Source organism: Haematobia irritans, chromosome 4 (assembly GCF_050003625.1).
Source record: "Haematobia irritans isolate KBUSLIRL chromosome 4, ASM5000362v1, whole genome shotgun sequence".
In the NCBI taxonomy this organism is placed as follows: Eukaryota; Metazoa; Arthropoda; class Insecta; order Diptera; family Muscidae; genus Haematobia; species Haematobia irritans.
Window position 1 is genome coordinate 155,488,291 of NC_134400.1, and position 20,362 is coordinate 155,508,652.

Below are 20,362 nucleotides of genomic sequence, written 5' to 3' on the forward strand. Positions count from 1 at the left end.
GGAATGACAAAGTTAAAATACCCCCATCCTATGGTGGAGGGTATAGACATAAAATATAATGGTAGGAATCTTTAATTAATGTCAGATACATAAGAAAAATTAATTAAAATGTAAAAATATGGAAGTTAGTTTTTACTTTATTTTGTCTGAGCACATTCCAAAATGACACTTTTGTATGTCATATTAAATGCCTGCATTTGCAGGGGATTTTCCATGCCTGTCAAATGAGGCATTAAATAGTGCAATTTTTGCAGTATATTATTCCGCCCTACTATGAGAAGCGTAAGACGAGACCTCCTCCCCAATGACAAGCCGTGTAAATCTGAAAGCGAGTACGTACGTGCTTTGCATGCCTACTGCATGTGTTGGGAGGTATTATAAAATGCCTGCTGTACGCCTATTTCCGCTACATATATATGGAAAATCGGGTGCTACATATATATGGGTGCTACATAAATCTGAACCGATTTGCAGGTTTGGTTGATACCACAAGAGGTTACTGTGTGCTAAATAAGATCGGTTAATAAATAAGGGTTTTATGGTCAAATTTGGGAAAATCGGACGATACATATATATGGGAGCTATATCTCAATCTGAACCGATTTCCATGATTTGTTGTACGTATATGTTAGTTAGGACTATAGAAGATTGGAGTACGCCAACTTTGAGTAAGATCGGTTGATAAATAAGGGGTTTATGGCCTAATTTGGGAATATCGGGCGATGCATATATAAGGAAGCTATATCTCAATTTGAACCGATTACCATGATTTTTTGAATATATAGTTAGTACTATAGAATATTAGAGTACGCCAACTTTGAGTTAGATCGGTTGATAAATAGGGGGTTTATGGTCAAATTTGGGAATATCGGGCGGTAAATATACATATATGGGAGCGATAGCTAAATCTGGACCGATTTCGATGAAATTTTGACACTTCGTCCTTGTGTCAAAAAAGTCATATACCAAATTTCATCAAAATCGGTTAATAATTGCGACCGGAATCCTGTGAAAAACAAATACATGGACAGACGGGCGGACAGACGGACACCAAGGGCTAGATCGACTCGGGAGGTGATTCTGAGCCGATCGGTATATATTTTATGGGGTATAAAATCAATATTTCTCGTAGGCACATTTTTTGGCACATCAAAGCTATTATACCCTGACCACTATGTGCTTTAGGGTATAAAAAGTTTTACTGGAATCCAAAGAATTTAATCAGCTTTCTTTCTTTAAAATAAAGACATTTTTGAGGGGCATCTCTAGCTTTCAATGTAGGATCACTAAAATGAAAATTACGATACTTCACAGATTCGTGTCCTAAATTTAGTGAATTAAATTTTTGAAGCAAAAACTATAAAAACCAAGTATATACAGCAGTAAGTTCGGCCGGGCCGAATCTTAAATACCCACCAACATGAACCAAATATTAGGGTTTGCTTTGAAATTTCAGGAGGGCTTGAGGACACTTCCGGAAGATAAATTTAAAGATTTCACCTATGAGGACTATATCAGATTCTGGATTTATAAGAACCATTTTTGTTTGAGATTTAGAGGAATTATTAACATCTCTTGTAAGTGTGCAAGAAAATTATAAAATAACGTCTTGATTTGAAATTTTAAATCTGTAGATTTTCACCCGAGAAGTAAAATTTGGAAATTTTACATTGAATTTCAAGCAATTTTCATGATCAGTTGGCCTTCTGCACCCTCAAGAAGTGAAGTCGGTCTATATGGAGGCATAACCAAATGGACTGATAAAAACTTAATCCGATACACGTGTTTGTGAGTCTCAAATACCAGAATATTTAGAATTTCAGGCAAATCAGATAAAAACTACGGTTTCTAGAAACCCAAGGAGTTAAATCTGGAAATCATTCTTATGGGGGCTATACTAAAATATGGACCGATACTCACCGTTTTCGGCACACCTCTTTATGGCCCGAAAATACCTCTAGATTTCCAATTTCAGGCAAATTGGATAAAAACTTTGGATTCTAGAAGCCCAAGAAGTAAAATCGGGAAATCGGTCTATATGGGGGCTATACCAAAATATGGACCGATACTCATCATTTTTGGCACACTTCTTTATGGTTATAAAATACTTCTAGATTTCAAATTTCAGGCAAATTGGATAAAAACTACGATTTCTATAAGACCAAGAAGCAAAATCGGGAGATCGGTCTATATGGGGGTTATACCAAAATATGGATCGATACTCACAATTTTTGGCACACGTATTTGTGGTCCTACAATACCTCTAGATTTCCAATTTCAGGTAAAATGAATAGAAACTGCGGTTTCTATAAGCCCAAGAAGTAAAATCGGGAGATCGGTCTATATGGGGGCTATACCAAAACATGGACCGATACTCACCATTTTCGGCACACCTCTTTATGGTCCTAAAATACCTCTAGATTTAAAATTTAAGGCAAATTGGAAAAAAAACTAAGCACGATTGCTTCATTATTGAAGACTGTAGCGTGATTACAACAGACAGACAGACAGACGGACAGACGGACATCGTTATATCGTCTTAGAATTTCTCCCTGATCAAGAATATATATACTTTATATAGTCGGAAATCGATATTTCGATGTGTTACGGAACGGAATGACAAACTTATTATACCCCCTTCACCATTCTATGGTGGTGGGTATAATTACACCTTCAATTGGCCACCAGAACTCAAGCTCCGCCGATGGTGATGGTTGCTCCCCCGCTCGTATTCATTGACATTCGGGTCAAAATAAATGCCGAATATTATCGGAAACGATCTCTAAAGACAGTAGTGAAGCTCTGGACAGACAAATATTTCGGTCGCAGATCATGGCCATGACCATCCCTCGGGACCCTCAGGGGCACCATCGCATTGAAAACGCATCAACCAAGAATGACTTAAAAATAAGGTTCCTCGCTTCATTTCTACCGCACAGTGACCACTAAAATCTCCGGTCAAATCAAATGTGAATCTATTGGAAACAGATCTGTTTAAGGAACTAGATGTGATTTTCCTTTAAGGTGGTAAAGTCCTCAAAATATCAAATGTAGAGATATGTTATGTTTCTGTTTGCCAAAAAAGTAGTGAAAGTGTTATTTCTGGTTCCGGAAGTGGTGCAAAATTGGCGTAGAAACGATGTATAATTTAACCCTCCTGAATGTGATAACACCGGAAGCGATACCAGCGTGATAAGGTCCTTTGGGAACCACAATAAAAAGGGATGGTAGAGAGGTTATCCCTACCATATTTTTCGATTATTTACTGGTATCTTTATGGTTCCTAATTCATATATTCATACCATAAAATCGCATGGTATAGTTGTTATTCTATTTAATGTTCCTAATATTAACCATGACTGTACCCGAAATATTTCCTCACCCTCTAAATATCTCTCAATATCTTAATTTTGCAAACAGTCCGTTATTTTCCCAAATCTTTGTATTATATTCACCCACGTACAAAGAAACCCTAAGAAAAACTCTAAAATAGAAAAAGGCTCATATGCCGCATTCATAAATCCTATTGACGGCACGTGATGTGTCTTTTGGTTCATTGATACAGGACCCGAAGCGATATTCGTCCCTGTTGTTTGGCACATAATCGAAAAAGGATTGAAGTCCGGTTTGCAAAATAAAGAAAAACCATCAACACAAATGAAATCATAACAACAGAAGTGTGAAATACCATCAACACTAATACCATAAATTCCTTAGGCTTTATTTATAAGATATACTTTTATGCCAACAGTAGATTGGTTTATAAATGTGGTTAAATTGTTTTTTACAAATTTTGTAACCAATTCTTAAACACTGTGGAACAACTCAATAGGACCGATTGCATTTAGGATTGAGTAGAATAAATTACCTCTAGGATGAAGGATAGAAAATACAAATTGATTGGCATTGTTGCCCGGATTGGAACTTGATTGATTTGGAGTCTTTGACCTAACGCTTACCCTCTACTTCACTAAAGCCAATTTCATTTTATTTTAGTTCATGGAATTATTATATTTTGAGAAAGTTCTCTTGACTTTAATAATTTTTTGTGTAACTAAAAAAGTGGGAAAACTTATACATAAATCAAGCAAAAAGATATTCTAAAATCGGGTCTCCTAGTTCAGAATTTCTTAAAATTTCTAAATTTTAGTAATAATGCGCCCATCGTATGGTACTAAAAATATTTTCTCAATTTCGAATTCCAATTTTTTCCTTGAATCTTCGAAATTTTCTTTTACAAGTGAAAAACAAGTATATACGGCCGTAAGTTCGGCCAGGCCGAATCTTATGTACCCTCCACCATGGATTGCGTAGGAACTTCTACTAAAGGCTGTCATCCACAATCGAATTACTTGGGTTGCGATAACACTTGCCGATGGCAAGGTATCGTAAAACTTTTTAACACTGTCTTCTAAATTGTAAGTTAGTCCATAAGGGGTATATATTAAACAAAAAAAAAAGGCCGATTAAATACGTATATAATTCAGTTTGACAAAATTTTCTATAGAAATAAAATTTTGACAAAATTTTCTATAGAAATAAAAACTTGACAAAATTTTCTATAGAAATACAATGTTGACAAAATTTTCTATGGAAGTAAAATGTTGACAAAATTTTCTATAGCAATAAAATGTTGACAAAATTTTCTATAGAAATAAAATGTTGACAAAATTTTCTATAGAAATAAAATGTTGACAAAATTTTCTACAGAAATAAATTTTTTACAAAATTTTCTATAGAAATACAATTTTGACAAACAAACATTGCTATAGAAATAAACTTTTTACAAAACTTTCTATAGAAATGAAATTTTGACAAAACTTTCTATAGTAATAAAATTTGACAATTTTTACATGGCTGTTAGAGGCCATATACTAACGAAATGTACCAAATTTCAACCGCATCGGATGACTTTTGCTCCTCCAAGAGGCTCCGGAGGTCAAATCTGGGGATCGGTTTATATGGGAGCTATATATAATTATGGACCGATATGGACCAATTTTTGCATGGTTATTAAAGACCATATACTAACACCACGTACTAAATTTCAATTGGATCGGATGAATTTTGCTCATCCAAGAGGCTCCAGAGTTCAAATCTGGGGATTGGTTTATATGGGAGCTATATATAATTATGGACCGATATGGTCCAATTTTTGCATGCTTGTTAGAGAACGTATACTAACATCAGGTACCAAATTTCAACCGGATCGGATGAATTTTGCCCCTCCAAGAGGCTCCGGAGGTCAAATCTGGGGATCGGTTTATATGGGGGCTATATATAATTATGGACCGATATTGACCAATTTTTGCATGGTTGTTAGAGACCATATACTAACATCAGGTACCCAATTTCAAACGGATCGGATGAATTTTGCCCCTCCAAGAGGCTCCGGAGGTCAAATCTGGGGATCGGTTTATATGGGAGCTATATATAATTATGGACGGATATGGACCAGTTTTTGCATGGTTGTTAGAGACCGTATACTAACATCAGGTACCAAATTTCAACCGGATCGGATGAATTTTGCCCCTCGAAGAGGCTCCGGAGGTCAAATCTGGGGATCGGTTTATATGGGGGCTATATATAATTATGGACCGATATGGACCAATTTTTGCATGGTTGTTAGAGACCGTATACTTAGACCACGTACCAAATTTCAACCGGATCGGATGAATTTTGCTGCTCCGGAAGGCTCCGCAAGCCAAATTTGGGGATCGGTTTATATGGGGGCTATACGTAAACGTGGGCCGATATGGCCCATTTTCAATACCATCCGACCTACATCAATAACAACTACTTGTGCCAAGTTTCAAGTCGATAGCTAGTTTCGTTCGGAAGTTAGCGTGATTTCCACAGACGGACGGACAGCCGGACAGACGGACAGACGGACATGCTTAGATCGACTCAGAATTTCACCACGACCCAGAATATATATACTTTATGGAGTCTTAGAGCAATATTTCGATGTGTTACAAACGGAATGACAAAGTTAATATACCCCCATCCTATGGTGGAGGGTATAAAAATATATAATTATGTCTAATAAATTTTCCTGAATTTTTCGAAAACTATTTACTTAGTTTTGTGAAATCGGCGTAACGTTGGAGTTTGTAATATAGTTTATTTAACATGTTCTAAAATTAATCAATATATTCCTTCTGGTGGGTTCACTGTTTTTTGTACTTTCAAAATAAAATCTTTTAAAACAGAATATGTCAAATAGGGTCGAATTTAAATAAATAAAAAACTATTTATTTGTAGCTAAATTTTATTACTTCTTTTGAAATTTTCCACATAACATGAAATTTTGCTTTTGTCTCAAAAATTTTATAAACTAAACGTGCACCGAAAGAAAAAATATTGTCATGAGGTCAAAGATATCACGTCCTTAAAATACGAATGCGAATTTTGTTTATCATAGAAGACTTGTTTCTCTTATATAAAGTTGTTTGCCTTGTCCAAAAGTCGATAATCTTTTCAATGGAGTCGTTGACCTTATAGTTAGGTGATTCGGCTTAAAAATGGGTATCTTTACATGAAAGAAATTTTTGTTTGAGTACGGTCAACTTGATTTTTAAGTCAACAACGCAAAAATTCGTTCAAAATTAGGACATGCTTTTCAAACTCTTATTTTAAATGTGTTTGTTACTTGAAACATAGCCTAATTTATACTTGAAGTCGAGTCTGATTTTGAAAATTTAAGTTTTAGTTTGTAACGACAAGTTTTCCCGCTACTGGCTAGGGTCAGATTCTCGGGCCGGGGTACGTCACAGAAAATACTTATTTATGGGACAGAGATAAGAAGAAGACTAGGTTTTATATTTTCAGTGGAGTTTACTTTATTGTGCAGTTCAAAGAAATTGGGCTTAAGGATGTGTAGGTGGCGTTCGCCGAGACCCGTCGCTCCTCGGTGTTGGGTAGGCGGCTCACAGAATGCTGGCTGAGATGGTTCGGCGGAGGAAATTGCTGTTGGTTGGAGGAACACGTGGCTGGCGGCGTTGCGGAGTGTGTGTAGCTGATGTACAACGGGGTAGAGTGATCACGCACACTTCTAGTGGGGGACTGGGCAGGAATGTGTATAGGTAGGGGCACACGAACTGGATTGGTTACACACCTTTTGCTGTGGAAAAAGGAAAGGATGAAGGGAAAGGGAGAACATGTGGCTGGAGTGGTCGCACACCTCTAGCTATGATATAGGGAAAGGATGAAAGGGCAGGGGGAACACGTCGCTAGAGTGGTCGCACATCTCTAGCTATGGGGGTAAAAGAATAGAGGAAATGAGTGCGTGGCTAGAGTGGTCGTACACCTCTAGCTGTGGGATAGGAAAGGATGAGACGGAGGAACACGTGGCTAGAGTGGTCGCATTCATCTAGTTGTGAGATAGGAAAGGAGAAGTAGGAACACGTGACTAGAGTGGTCGCACACCTCTAGTTGTCGGATAGAAAAGGAGGAGGGAGAACTAGGAACACGTGACTAGAGTGGTCGCACACCTCTAGTTGTGGATAGGAAACGAGGAGGGAGATGTAGGAACACGCAACTAGAGTGGTCGTACACCTCTAGTTGTGGGATAGAAAAGGAGGAGGGATGGCTTGGAGGAAAGGCTGGAGCACGTGGCTAGAGTGATCGCACACCTCAAGCTATGGGGTAGGAGCACGTGGCAAGGAGGAAAGGTTGGAGCACGTGGCTAGAGTGGTCGCACACTTCTAGCTGTGGAGTAGATAAAGGTAGGAGCACGTGGCTAGAGTGGTCGCAAAACTCTAGCTATGGGATAGGGGGAAGTAGGAACACTTGACTAGAGTGGTCGCTCACCTCTAGCTGAATTATTACTACCTTCACTCTACGAATTAGGCTACAAATTCCAAATATCTACTGCAGTGCTCACTTACCTCGCTGATGTTACCTCCTTCGTTGCTGTTGATTGACTGTCCTTGATCTCACACACTGCCTGCCTTTTATACTTTTCCCCAGCATGCGTAATAGGTGATGGTCACCTGTTATATTGTTGGTTTATAACGGTTGTTTACTCTAATTACTTATCCTAGGTATTAGGGAATTAGCTTATAAAATAATATTTAAAATTGACTTTTATAACTAAAAATGTAATTTATTATTATTATTATATTTTGATTACTCTTATTTATTATTTGTTGTGGCTGGAAACGAGGGGCACCGACTTCCAGCGTCACAAGTTAACACGTTTTTATAGGACTTTGGTAGCACATGAAGAAAACCTCTAAAAAGTCGAATAAATTAAAATTTGTTTCCTAAAATCAAGTACGCAAAACTCAAATTTAAAAGAGAATTGTGTGCTCAAAGTATCCTTACGATAATTCTCCATTTTTTTTTTGCTTGGAATCAACACCAAAATCATTAGAGTAAAGACAAAATCTTTGGAACCGGGCATGCTTGCCGGGCTAGTTTGCCTGCAAAAATTTCACTTTACAGTGACCCCATCTAATACTCGTTTGTATTTAAGACATTATTTATTGTCTGTAAAAAAATTAAAAAAATACTGATGGGTCAACATATGTTACTGGCACTTTTACTTTTTCCCTCTCCAACTTCTAACAATAGGCCTTACGGCTAATGCTTTAATAAAAAAAAATCCAATATATACGTATATATACTACTTTATTAATATTTGCTCAATGTTTCTTTCTTTGCAGGACTTTGACCTTAATTGTTGGAAAAGAACTACGTTGCTGTGTGAAGGAGAAAATGCAATAATCCAAATCAATAGCAACTGGCTTTTTATAAAGCGATTCTATGAAGAGCATAGAATATTTGTAAATATCTTGGAATTGGTAAACTTTTTGGCAAAGAAAAATAGTGTTATCAGTGCTATCATACCCATACGGTCAAAGAATATAGGTCCTAGTCCTATAGTCGCTGCGAAAAAAAAACATTTTCAAGTGTTAACGTTACGTGTTTGTAGTTCTAATGGATAAAGTCGTTTCCGTTTCCGTTTCCTTTTACAAAAACCCACAGCAATAGCCGTTACAACATGTGTATAAATGGGAGAGATTTTGTGTGGCTGCATTCATATAAGTGGGTGAGCGAGAGTGGGATTGAGTATTAGAGTTTGTATGTGTTGTAGGCAGTAGGCTTTCGATGTCCCTGAAATATTCATACATGTATCCGTCCGTAACCATGTCAGTGAATAAAGAGTGTTGTCTCATAGATAATGTACAATAACATACATGTAAACGCTCTCTCTCTCTCTATCTCTCTCGCACAGACAGCTTTATATACTCTGCCACTTGTAGTGATATATAGGCTATACATTTCTAGACTCATACGCTGTATGCACCCCAGAACACCAACGACATTCATTTGGTGGTTGAGTGCTAAATATGAAAAATGAATTAGCAAAGCTAAATCGGTATAAATCATTTTTCAGCTAAAGTCACAAATAAGCATTTAAAGATAAAAATTCATTACCATATATGCTGAAACCAGGTCGATGATGGTTTTATTTGCAATTTAAGCTAATTCTCTCTCTCTGTCTCTAATGAGCCATTAATTGTTATTACTAATAAATTTATTGTTTAAATTGCCTGCACCTTGCCATTTAAATTATGCTCTCTTATGTATAAGACTCAACGGCATGGGGAATTATTGTTGCACAATGAGAAAGTAAGAAAAAAGTGTGTGTGTGTGATTGTGTTTACATCATAAATTTTAATTTTATTGTTCTCCAGCATTTGAACAGTGTTAAAGTGTTATCAAACAATTGCTATCAAAGGTTACAATTCATTATATTGCGTTTAACAACATCTGCAGCAGTCGAAAAACAACAATTTACAAATTCATAAAAGTTGTCAATACAATTTGTGGCAATAATAGCCACAGAAGCAGCAGGGATCATCCATTCCCCTTCCTTTAATAGACATCATTAATTTATTATCATCTCCACCTATGGGCAACATGGATATGGCATTTAGAATACAAACAATGTGGTAAGTAATTTATGCTATTAAACATTAAAACAACTACAAAAAAATATATATATCAAATATGTATAACACTATGCAATATAAATGAGTTATATTTTTTTGCGCATTGTTTATAAAATTTTATTCATATATGTAAATATTGAAGTTTTAAATGTACACCCAGAGAAGGAATATGATCACCTCAAACATGTTTCAAGAGCACCATGTTACTTTCTTACAGCGACCATGTAGCATTTTTGACGTAAAAATATTCTTTTCTCGTCAAACATAACATGCTTTCCGAAATCAGATACATAATTTCCGAGAAACGAACATGGTTTCGACAAACATGCAACATGTTTTCCGTGAAAAAGTAACATTTTGCTCTTGGAACATGGTTGGGGTGATCATATTCCTTCTCTGCGTGTAGGCGAAAAATATTTTGAGCTCGCTAAGAATTAAAAAAACAAACAAAAAAACGAACCCTTCACCACTATGTAGACCAAAATTTGTGCTACTACCTCAACTCCTTCCTTATAAACAGAACAAGTATATACGGCCGTAAGTTCGGCCAGGCCGAAGCTTATGTACCCTCCATCATGGATTGCGTACAAACTTCTTCTAAACACTGCCATCCGCAATCGAATTACTTAAGTTGTGGTAACGCTTGCCGATGGCAAGGTATCTTAAAACCTCCTAACACCATCTTCTAAATTGTATGTAAGTCCATACTTGGTATATATTAAATCAAAAAAGATCGATCCAATGCGTATATAATTCAGTTTGAAAAAGTAGACATAAAATTTTGACAAAATTTTCTACAGAAATAAAATTTTAACAAAATTTTCTATAGAAATAAAATTTGCACAAAATTTTCTATAGAAATAAAAATTTTGACAAAATTTTCTTTAGAAAAAAAATTTCTACAGAAATAAAATTTTAACAAAATTTTGTATAGAAAAAAACTTTTGACAAAATTTTCTATAGAAATAAGATCTTGGTAGATTATTTTTGGCTAGAGCGGCAACCATGATTATGAACCGAATGAAATTTGAACAAAATTTTCTATAGAAATAAAATTTTGGTAGACTATTTTTGGCTCTAGTGGCAACCATGATTATGAACCGATATGGACCAATTTTTGTGTGATTGGACCAATTTTGGTATGGTTGTTAGCGACCATATACTAACACCACGTTCCTAATTTGAACCGGATCGGATGAATTTTGCTCCTCCAAGAGGCTCCGGAGGTCAAATCTGGAGAACGTTTTATATGGGGGCTATATATAATTATGAACCGATATGCACCAATTCTGGCACGCTTGTTAAAGATCATATACTAAAACCATGTTCCAAATTACAACCGGATTGGATAAAATTTGTTTCTCTTGAAGATTTCGCAAGGCAAATCTGGGGATCGGTTTATATGGGGGCTATATATAATTATGGACCGATGTGGACCAATTTTTCCATGGTTGTTAGAAACCACATACCAATATCATGTACCAAATTTTAGGCGGATCGGATGAAATTTGCTTCTCTTTGAGGCTCCGCAACCCAAATCTGGGGATCGGTTTATATGGGCGCTATATATAATTATGGACCGATGTGGACCAATTTTTGCACGGTTGTTAGAGACCATATACCAACACCATGTACCAAATTTCAGCCGGATCGGATGCAATTTGCTTCTCTATGGGGATTCGCAAGCCAAATCTGGGGATCGGTTTATATGGGGGCTATATATAATTATGGACCGATGTAGACCAATTTTTGCATGATTGTTAGAGACCATATACCAACACCATGTACCAAATTTCAGCCGGATCGGATGAAATATGCTTCTCTTAGAGGCTCCACAAGCCAAATCTGGGGATCGATTTATATGGGGGCTATATATAATTAAGGACCGATATGGACCAATTTTTGCATGATTGTTGGAGACCATATACCAACATCATGTACCAAATTTCAGCCGGATCGGATGAAATTTTCTTCTCTTTGAGGCTCCGCAAGCCAAATCCTGGGATCGGTTTATATGGGGGCTATATATAATTATGGACCGATGTGGACCAATTTTTGCATGGTTGTTGGAGACCATATACCAAAACCATGTACCAAATTTCAGCCATATCGGATGAAATATGCTTCTGTTATAGGCTCCACAAGCCAAATCTGAGGGTCCCTTTATATGGGGGCTATACGTAAAAGTGGACCGATATAGCCCTTTTTCAATACCATCCGACCTACATCGATAACAACTACTTGTGCCAAGTTTCAAGTCGATAGCTTGTTTCGTTCGGAAGTTAGCGTGATTTCAACAGACGGACGGACATGCTTAGATCGACTCAGAATTTCACCACGACCCAGAATATATATACTTTATGGGGTCTTAGAGCAATATTTCGATGTGTTACAAACGGAATGACAAAGTTAATATACCACCATCCTATGATGGAGGGTATAAAAAGTTAAGTGTTTTGGAAACTTCCATCTCTGTTATGAACACATGCTAAATTTTGTTTCGATCTGGCAACTCCTTCATACAGAAACAGGTGTTCAAAAAAGACGCATCTGCAATTTTTGTACAATGGAAAAATTAGAAATGCCTGCTGTCATTAAATATTTACATAAAAAAGGTTTATTGGGACAAGAAATTCATAATGATGTGATGAAAGTGCTCCTTCATATGCAAAAGTAAACAATTGGGTTGCTGAATTTAAACGTGGTCGTACAAACATTGAAGATGAACCACCTAGTGGACGTCCAAAAACCTCAACAACAACAGAAATTGTAGCCAAAGTGCATGATATGGTATTAAATGATCGACGAAAAAAAGTGCGTGAAATTGCTAATATCACGGGCATCTCAAATGATCAAGTTCATTTAATTTTGTATGAAGAACTACAGATGAAAAAGCTTTCAGCAAGATGGGTGCCGCATTTGTTAACAGTCGATAAAAAAAAAACTCATAAGAATGAACGTTTCTCAAGCTTGTTTGGATCGTTTTAAGCGAAATAAAATGGATTTTAAGCGCCCCAAGGAAGGCAAAAACAATTCAATCGGCTGGTAAGGTTATGGCAACGGTTTTTCGGGACTTCAAAGGTATTTTATTGATTGGCTATCTGCAAAAGGGTAAAACAATAAATTCAGGCCGAATCTTATGTACCCTCCACCATGGATTGCATAGAAACTTTTACTAAAGACTGTCATCCACAATCGAATTACTTGGGTTGCGGTAACACTTGCCGATGGCAAGGTATCGTAAAATTTCTGTTCTCAATTGTAAGTTAGTCCATACGGGATATATATTAAACAAAACAAGTAAGGAAAATCTAAAGTCGGGCAGGGCCGACTATATTATACCCTGCACCACTATGTAGACAAACATTTGTGTTACCATCTCATCTACTTAAAATTTGCTGGGAGCTACATAAAAGTTTGCATTTCCAGATACAAATACTTTTAATGGAAACAATTTTTTGTACTTCTACAAAAACTCTAGAATTAAAATTTAAATCGGCTAACGCCTTTGTGCGAAATTTGAAGCAAATCGCGGCAAAACCCTGGATTTTGAGGCCATATAAGTTCAAATCGGACGAAATATATATATGGGAGCAATATCTAAGTCTGAATCGATCTTGACCATATTTGGCACATACAGTTGTATCGTTAAAAGTACCGCTTGTGCAAAATTTGAGGTAAGTCAGGGCAAAACTCTGGCTTTTGAGACCATATAAGTCCAAATCGGGCGAAAGATATATATGTGAGCTATATCTAAATCTGAACCGATATTACCAAAATTTGACACACTTTACGATACTGTTAAACGTACCCCTTGTGCAAAATTTGAAGCAAATCACGGCAAAACTCTGGCTTTTGTGGCCATATAAGTCGAAATCTGACGAAAGATATATATGGGAGCTATATCTAAATTTGAACCGATTTCAATCAAATTTACCAAGCATTGGTAGCATGTCAATACTACCCTCTGTGCAAAATTTCACGAAGATCGGTAGTAAAATTTGGCCTCTGTGGTCATATGAGTCTAAATCGAACGAAAGATATATATGGGAGCTATATCTAACTCTGAACCGATTTGGCTGGTATTTTGCAAGATTTTCCAGATTCATAAAATATTTGGATGTACGGTATTTCAAGAAAATCGGTTGATAAACACGCTAACTATGACGACATAGGGGATAAATATATATGGCAGCTATATCTAAATCTGAACCGATTTTTTTCCAAAACCAATAGCGATTGTCTCTGTCCCAAGAAAGGACACTATGCCAAATTTGAGGACGATCGGACTTAAATTGCGAGCTGTACTTTGTGCACAAAATTACATATTCAGACAGACGGACGGACGGACATACAGACAGACAGACGGACATCGCTAAATCGACTCAGAATTTAATTCTAAGCCGATCGGTATACTAAAAGATGGGTCTATGACCACTATTTCTTGGCGTTACATACAAATGCACAAACTTATTATACCCTGTACCACAGTAGTGGTGAAGGGTACAAATATGGGAAACATTTAAATCTGAAGCAAACTTCGCAAAGTTTATTTATGATTTATCGCTCGATATATAGGTATTAAAAGTTTAGGAAAATTAGAGTCATTTTTACAACTTTTCGACTAAGCAGTGGCGATTTAACAAGGAAAATGTTGGTATTTTGACCATTTTTGTCGAAATCAGAAAAACATATATATGGGAGCTATATCTAAATCTGAACCGATTTCAGTCAAATTTGGCACACATGACTATATTACTAATTGTACTCCTAGTGCAAAATTTCAAGCAAATTGGGCCAAAACTCTGGCTTCTGGGGCCATATAAGTCCATATCGGGCGAAAAATATGTATGGAAGCTATATCTAAATCTGAACCGATTTCAATCAAATTTGGCACACATGACTATACTACCAATTGTACTCCTTGTGCAAAATTTCAACCTAATCGGGATAAAACTCTGGCTTCTGGGTCCATATAAGTACATATATGGGAGCTATATCTAAATCTGAATCGATTTCAACCAAATTTGGCACGCATGGTTACAATGCTAAATCTACTCCCTGTGCAAAATTTCAACCAAATTGGGCCAAAACTCTGGCTTTTAGGACAATATTAGTCCATATCGGGCGAATGATATATATGGGAGCTATATCTAAATCTGAACCGATTTCAATCAAATTTTGCACACTTGACTATACTACTAATTGTACTCCTAGTGCAAAATTTCAACAAAATTCGGTAAAAAATCTGGCTTCTGGGGCCATATTAGTGCATATCGGGCGAAAGATATATATGGGAGCTATATCTAAATCTGAACTGATTTCTTCCAAAATGAATAGGGTTCTATTCTGACCCAAATTAGGAACATGTGTCAAATTTGAAGGCGATTGGACTTAAATTGCGACCTAGGCTTTGATCACAAAAATGTGTTCACAGACAGACGGACGGAAGGACGGACGGACGGACGGACAGACGGACATGGTTATATCGACTCAGGGACCACCCTGAGCATTATTGCCAAAGACACCATGTGTCTATCTCGTCTCCTTCTGGGTGTTGCAAACATATGCACTAACTTATAATACCCTGTTCCACAGTGTGGCGCAGGGTATAAAGAGGCCGATTAAATACGTAAATAATTCAGTTTGACAACATTTTCTATAGAAATAAAATTTGAAAAAATTTTCTATAGAAATAAAATTTTGACAAGATTTTCTATAGTAATAAAATTTTGACAAAATTTTCTATAGTAATAAAGTTTTGACAAAATTTTCTATAGTAATAAAATTTTGTAGTTGTTGTATAGTTGACCTTTTAGTATAATTATTTGTAGAGTTTGTAAGGCTTGAGGTCATGTTGCAATAAAACAAAATAAAATCTTAGTTTTTTTTATAGTGTTTTATTTTTATTTTCTTTCCAATATTTCGAACACCATCGTTGTCCGTCTTCAGGGAAATTCACTTTAACAAAAGAAGAAAATTAAACACAAATTAACCAAACAAACAGACAATTGTATTTTAAAATATTACAAAAATTAATATAAAATTTACATTTTTAACTGGTGGTCTTGTTTTGACTTGATTTGGCGCCAATGATTTTCTTCTTTACTTTTAGTTTATTGTTTCTTCTATGAGATGATGTAATTTCGTGAACTGCAGTTGAAAAGTACAACCGAGCATTAAAATTTCCTGGTTTTAACAACGCTTTGTGGAAATCTCAAAATGTGGAGTAAAATTTAGTTTAATTTTCGTGCATGGTAGTTCATTCTTTCTATAAAACAGTTCACTTTTTTTCAGTGTAGGTTTATTTTAGAAAATTTTAACTAAAATAGTTTTCTAATTGCAATGTGTTACAAATAAGTTAATACTTTTTTTTCAAATTGAAGAAAATTTATTAAAAATAATATTTTTTTTTGTTTAAGAAAATTTCATATGTTGATAAAAAATTGGATTTAAAAATTTTTTAAATGTCTTTAGCGCTGTACGAAGTTCAAGACAGGTACAATTTTAGTAAAATTAACTCATTTGAGAGATTTATGAACTTAATTTAAGCAAACTTCCCACGTTTACCAAAATATAAACTATTTTATATTGTCATACAAAAAAATGCTGGCTTTTTTCTGACTTTTTTATATCTATTATCATTTTTGCTGGCTATATTAATTCGTCTCCATTACATTGTCGACAATGAACCATAAAGAAAGTTCATAAGAAATAATTGAAATCTCCAAAAATAGACGATTGTGTGTGGTATACAGGTCAACACAATTGTTTCAAATCGTAATGTTCATTTCCTGGTTGGGCCAGAATGTCTTTCAATTATCAAAAGGAACTGAAAAATCCATATAACCAACACATGGTGCTGCTGCTAATGCATTAGCAGAATTACATATGTGGATCATTCCAAAAATAAATACCACCAATGATTGCTGCAAGAAAGAAACCGAAGCGAACGATAACTCTAATGTGACTCAATTTTTCGTAGACACATCAGTCTGTCTACTTATCATAATTGTGGCATCTCCCGCCTATCCAGAGATCACACTGAGATTCATATGCGACGTTGTCTTTTTCAATTTTGCACTTCACCAACGAGGAATGATTCACGATTTTTTATTTTGTTTAATTTAATTTAACACATTACATTTTTGTATGCTTTGTCACTTGAAAATATTCGGATACGTGTAATGTACAGGGTGGCTGATATGTAATTCAATAAAGTAAAGCGCTATAGATTTTTAATTTAATTTTATTGTTCTAAAACAAACCATGTCAGAAATAATAGCAAATTTTAGAATCAGTTTACATTTGTTCGAATTGACTACATTGAGAAAACTGTTTTATATTTTATTCTATATTAATCAAAAATTACATTTATAAATATTTTAAGGACATGAAATCTTTGGAGCTTGTAGACAAAAAAACTGTCACTTAAATAATACTGTCAGCTGTTAGATGGCTGGAAACCACAATCAACCACAAATTTTTATTGCCCTACATTTATTTTGGGCCCATAACAAGCACTTTTACACGATATTCTTTTATCGAGCCGTTAGGCTAAGTACTATATCCGTTGTGTATTAGATCTCCCACAGTTTTTAAATAGATTTATTTTAATTAAATTTTTAAGAATTCTTACTGGGTCACATGAAATTAATCGAGGGTGAATTTAATGAAAAATCGCACTATTTTACCAGCGAAATTGTAATGGGATGACACATTCCCTAACAGGACTGATACTACTTGAAACTTTTTGATTGTTCGTTTTGATTAACGTATATATTAACTTTGTTCTAACAAATGAATTATATTCACGGAATTTTGTGAAACTATAGAAGGTTGAAAAAAAAAAAAATAACAACTGATAATGAATGATACCAAATTGATTTGTTTTAAACATTTAACATACGAATATTTAATTGAGCGTTACATTTTTCAATTAGTGCACTTAAAGAAAACATATTGTTTTTTTTTTTGTTACCACACAAAAAGCACACCTCTTTCGTTTAAACGATGTACCAAATACAACGTTTGGAAACGGAAAAATATAATTGCACATATATTCTAAGTTAGGTTATGTTAGGTGGCAGCCTGATGTATCAGGCTCACTTAGACTATTCAGTCCATTGTGATACCACAGTGGCGAACTTCTCTCTTATCACTGAGTGCTGCCCGATTCCATGTTAAGCTTTGAGTCCGAACGGCGTTCCACATTGGTGTGAAACCACTTAGAGAAGCTTTGAAACACCAGCCAGAAATGTCACCAGCAGTGCTGCCGCTACTACTTCAATCGAAGTATTTTGCTTCATTTTCACAAAATTTACTTCGTCACTCCTTCTTCCAAAAATCTGCTTCACTTTTTGTCCTGGGTCAAATTTTTAAATATTTCCCCATATTACCTAATTGTTTTTCCTATTCCTTTAATTACGATGAACATATCGGTTTTAATCATTGAATTATTAACCGATGTGGACCAATTTTTGCATAGTTATTAGAGACCATATACTTACACCATGTACCAAATTTCAGCTGGATCGGATGAAATTTGCTTCTCTTAGAGTCCCCGAAATCCAAATTTGTTAGTCCGTTTATATGGGGGCTATACGTAAAAGTGGACCGATATGGCCCATTTGCAATACCATCCGACCTACATCAATAACAACTACTTGTGCCAAGTGTCAAGTCGATAGCTTCTTTCGTTCAGAAGTTAGCTTGATTTCAACAGACGGACGGACATGCTCAGATCGACTCAGAATTTCACCACGACCCAGAATATATATACTTTATGGGGTCTTAGAGCAATATTTCGATGTGTTACAAACGGAATGACAAAGTTATTATACCCCCATCCTATGGTGGAGGGTATAATAAAATGAATTCTATTGTTTTGTTTTCAAAAAATGTATGCTACTTCAATTTTATTCAATCTACTCCACGTCTTTCCAAAATCTACTTCACTCAATTTTTCACTAGCGGCAGCACTGGTCACCAGCATTACTGAGGTGGGACTATCCAACGCTGAAAAACTTTTTGGTGTTCGGTCGAAGCAGGAATCGAACTCACGGCCTTATGTATGCAAGGCGGACATGCTAACCATTGTACTACAAAATGGGTCTTATAAAGACTTAAAGTCTGAAAATAACAGTGATTGATATAAACGAAATGGACAGTGTTTTTGGTTAAAAAATTATTTTTTCTTGCAAAAATAAAAGTTTGAAATTTCGAATGAATTAAAAAACAAGTGAGTAAAGTAGAAAGTCGGGCGGGGCCGACTATATCATACCCTAAACCACCCCTACTGAATTAGTTAACATAAGCATTTGTGCGGTAACATATTGGTCTGGGAGATAAACCGCAGTTGCATATTTAAGAAAATTAAGGGGTACATGTCTATGGGTGCTTTGTGTCAATCTGCCTATAGCTCATAGTCAATGTTGCCAGGGAAAATGTTCGGTTTACCCTACAAGGACAAAAAAAGTTCCTTACTTTCCCATACATTCCCAAACAATTTTCCCTACTATATTTTTCGTTAAATTTAAAAAATTTTACAAAACAAAAATGGTTCTAAGTACTTTATTATCTTAAAACATGAATATGCAACGTATATAACTTAGAATATAAATTTGTATTACCACCACGGTGTCCCCAGTTGGTAGAATTCTACCCAAATTAGTATTCTTTTTTGTTAAATCTCTATAAAAATAAAATTGTGGAAAAAGTTTCTATAAACAAATTTTTGTAATTAATTTTTCTATAGAAATAAAATTTTGACAATAAATTCTATAGAAATAATAAGAAAAAAATCCACAGAAATAAAATTTTGAGAAAATTTTTTATAGAAATAATATGTTGAAAAAAATTTCTATAGAAATACAATTTTGACAAAATGTTCTATAGAAATAAAATGTTGACAAAATTTTCTACAGGAATAAAGTTTACCACACATTGTTAAAGATCAAGCCTTGCCGGCTTCTAATTTCCTCCTCTAGAGCCACCAAAATGTAAAAATTATTACAAATTGTGTTGAGTGAAAATGTCCTACATTGTGGGCCTACGTCCCTACAAGACGCTAAATATTAGAATAACCCTACATATAGGGAATTTCCCCTACTTCTAGCAACACTGGCTGTGTTGATATTGCGCCTACGGAGTTAGTATGCCACTAATATTGAGCCCATTATTAAAAAGGAGAAAATCGTTAAATTAGTGTGGGTAATAAATACAAATTTGTAAAAATCGAGCAATTTTCTTATGTACGAATAAGTACGATCGGCTAGTACATCAAAATTTGAAATTTGAGTAACATTGGTTAATAAATAAGAGTACTATGGCCAAATTTGGGAAAATCGAGCGATACATATAAATGGAAGCTATATCTAAATCTGAACCAATTTGCATAA

At 35.3% G+C, this 20,362-nt stretch overlaps 1 protein-coding gene across 4 annotated transcripts in view; it reads left to right on the forward strand.

The window, feature by feature from the left end:
* Nucleotides 1–20,362, forward strand: part of Mp (collagen XV/XVIII-type protein multiplexin) — a 1,363,033-nt gene that overhangs the window by 171,288 nt on the left and 1,171,383 nt on the right. For 2 of the 4 annotated variants that reach the window (XM_075303610.1, XM_075303614.1), the window contains exons 4-5: nt 8,670–8,807; nt 9,705–9,962. In XM_075303610.1, coding sequence (XP_075159725.1) covers nt 9,922–9,962 — 41 coding nt within the window. In that variant the 5' untranslated portion in view covers nt 8,670–8,807; nt 9,705–9,921. The remainder of the gene's footprint in view (nt 1–8,669; nt 8,808–9,704; nt 9,963–20,362) is intronic. The other 2 variants (XM_075303611.1, XM_075303612.1) reach the window with 1 other exon arrangement.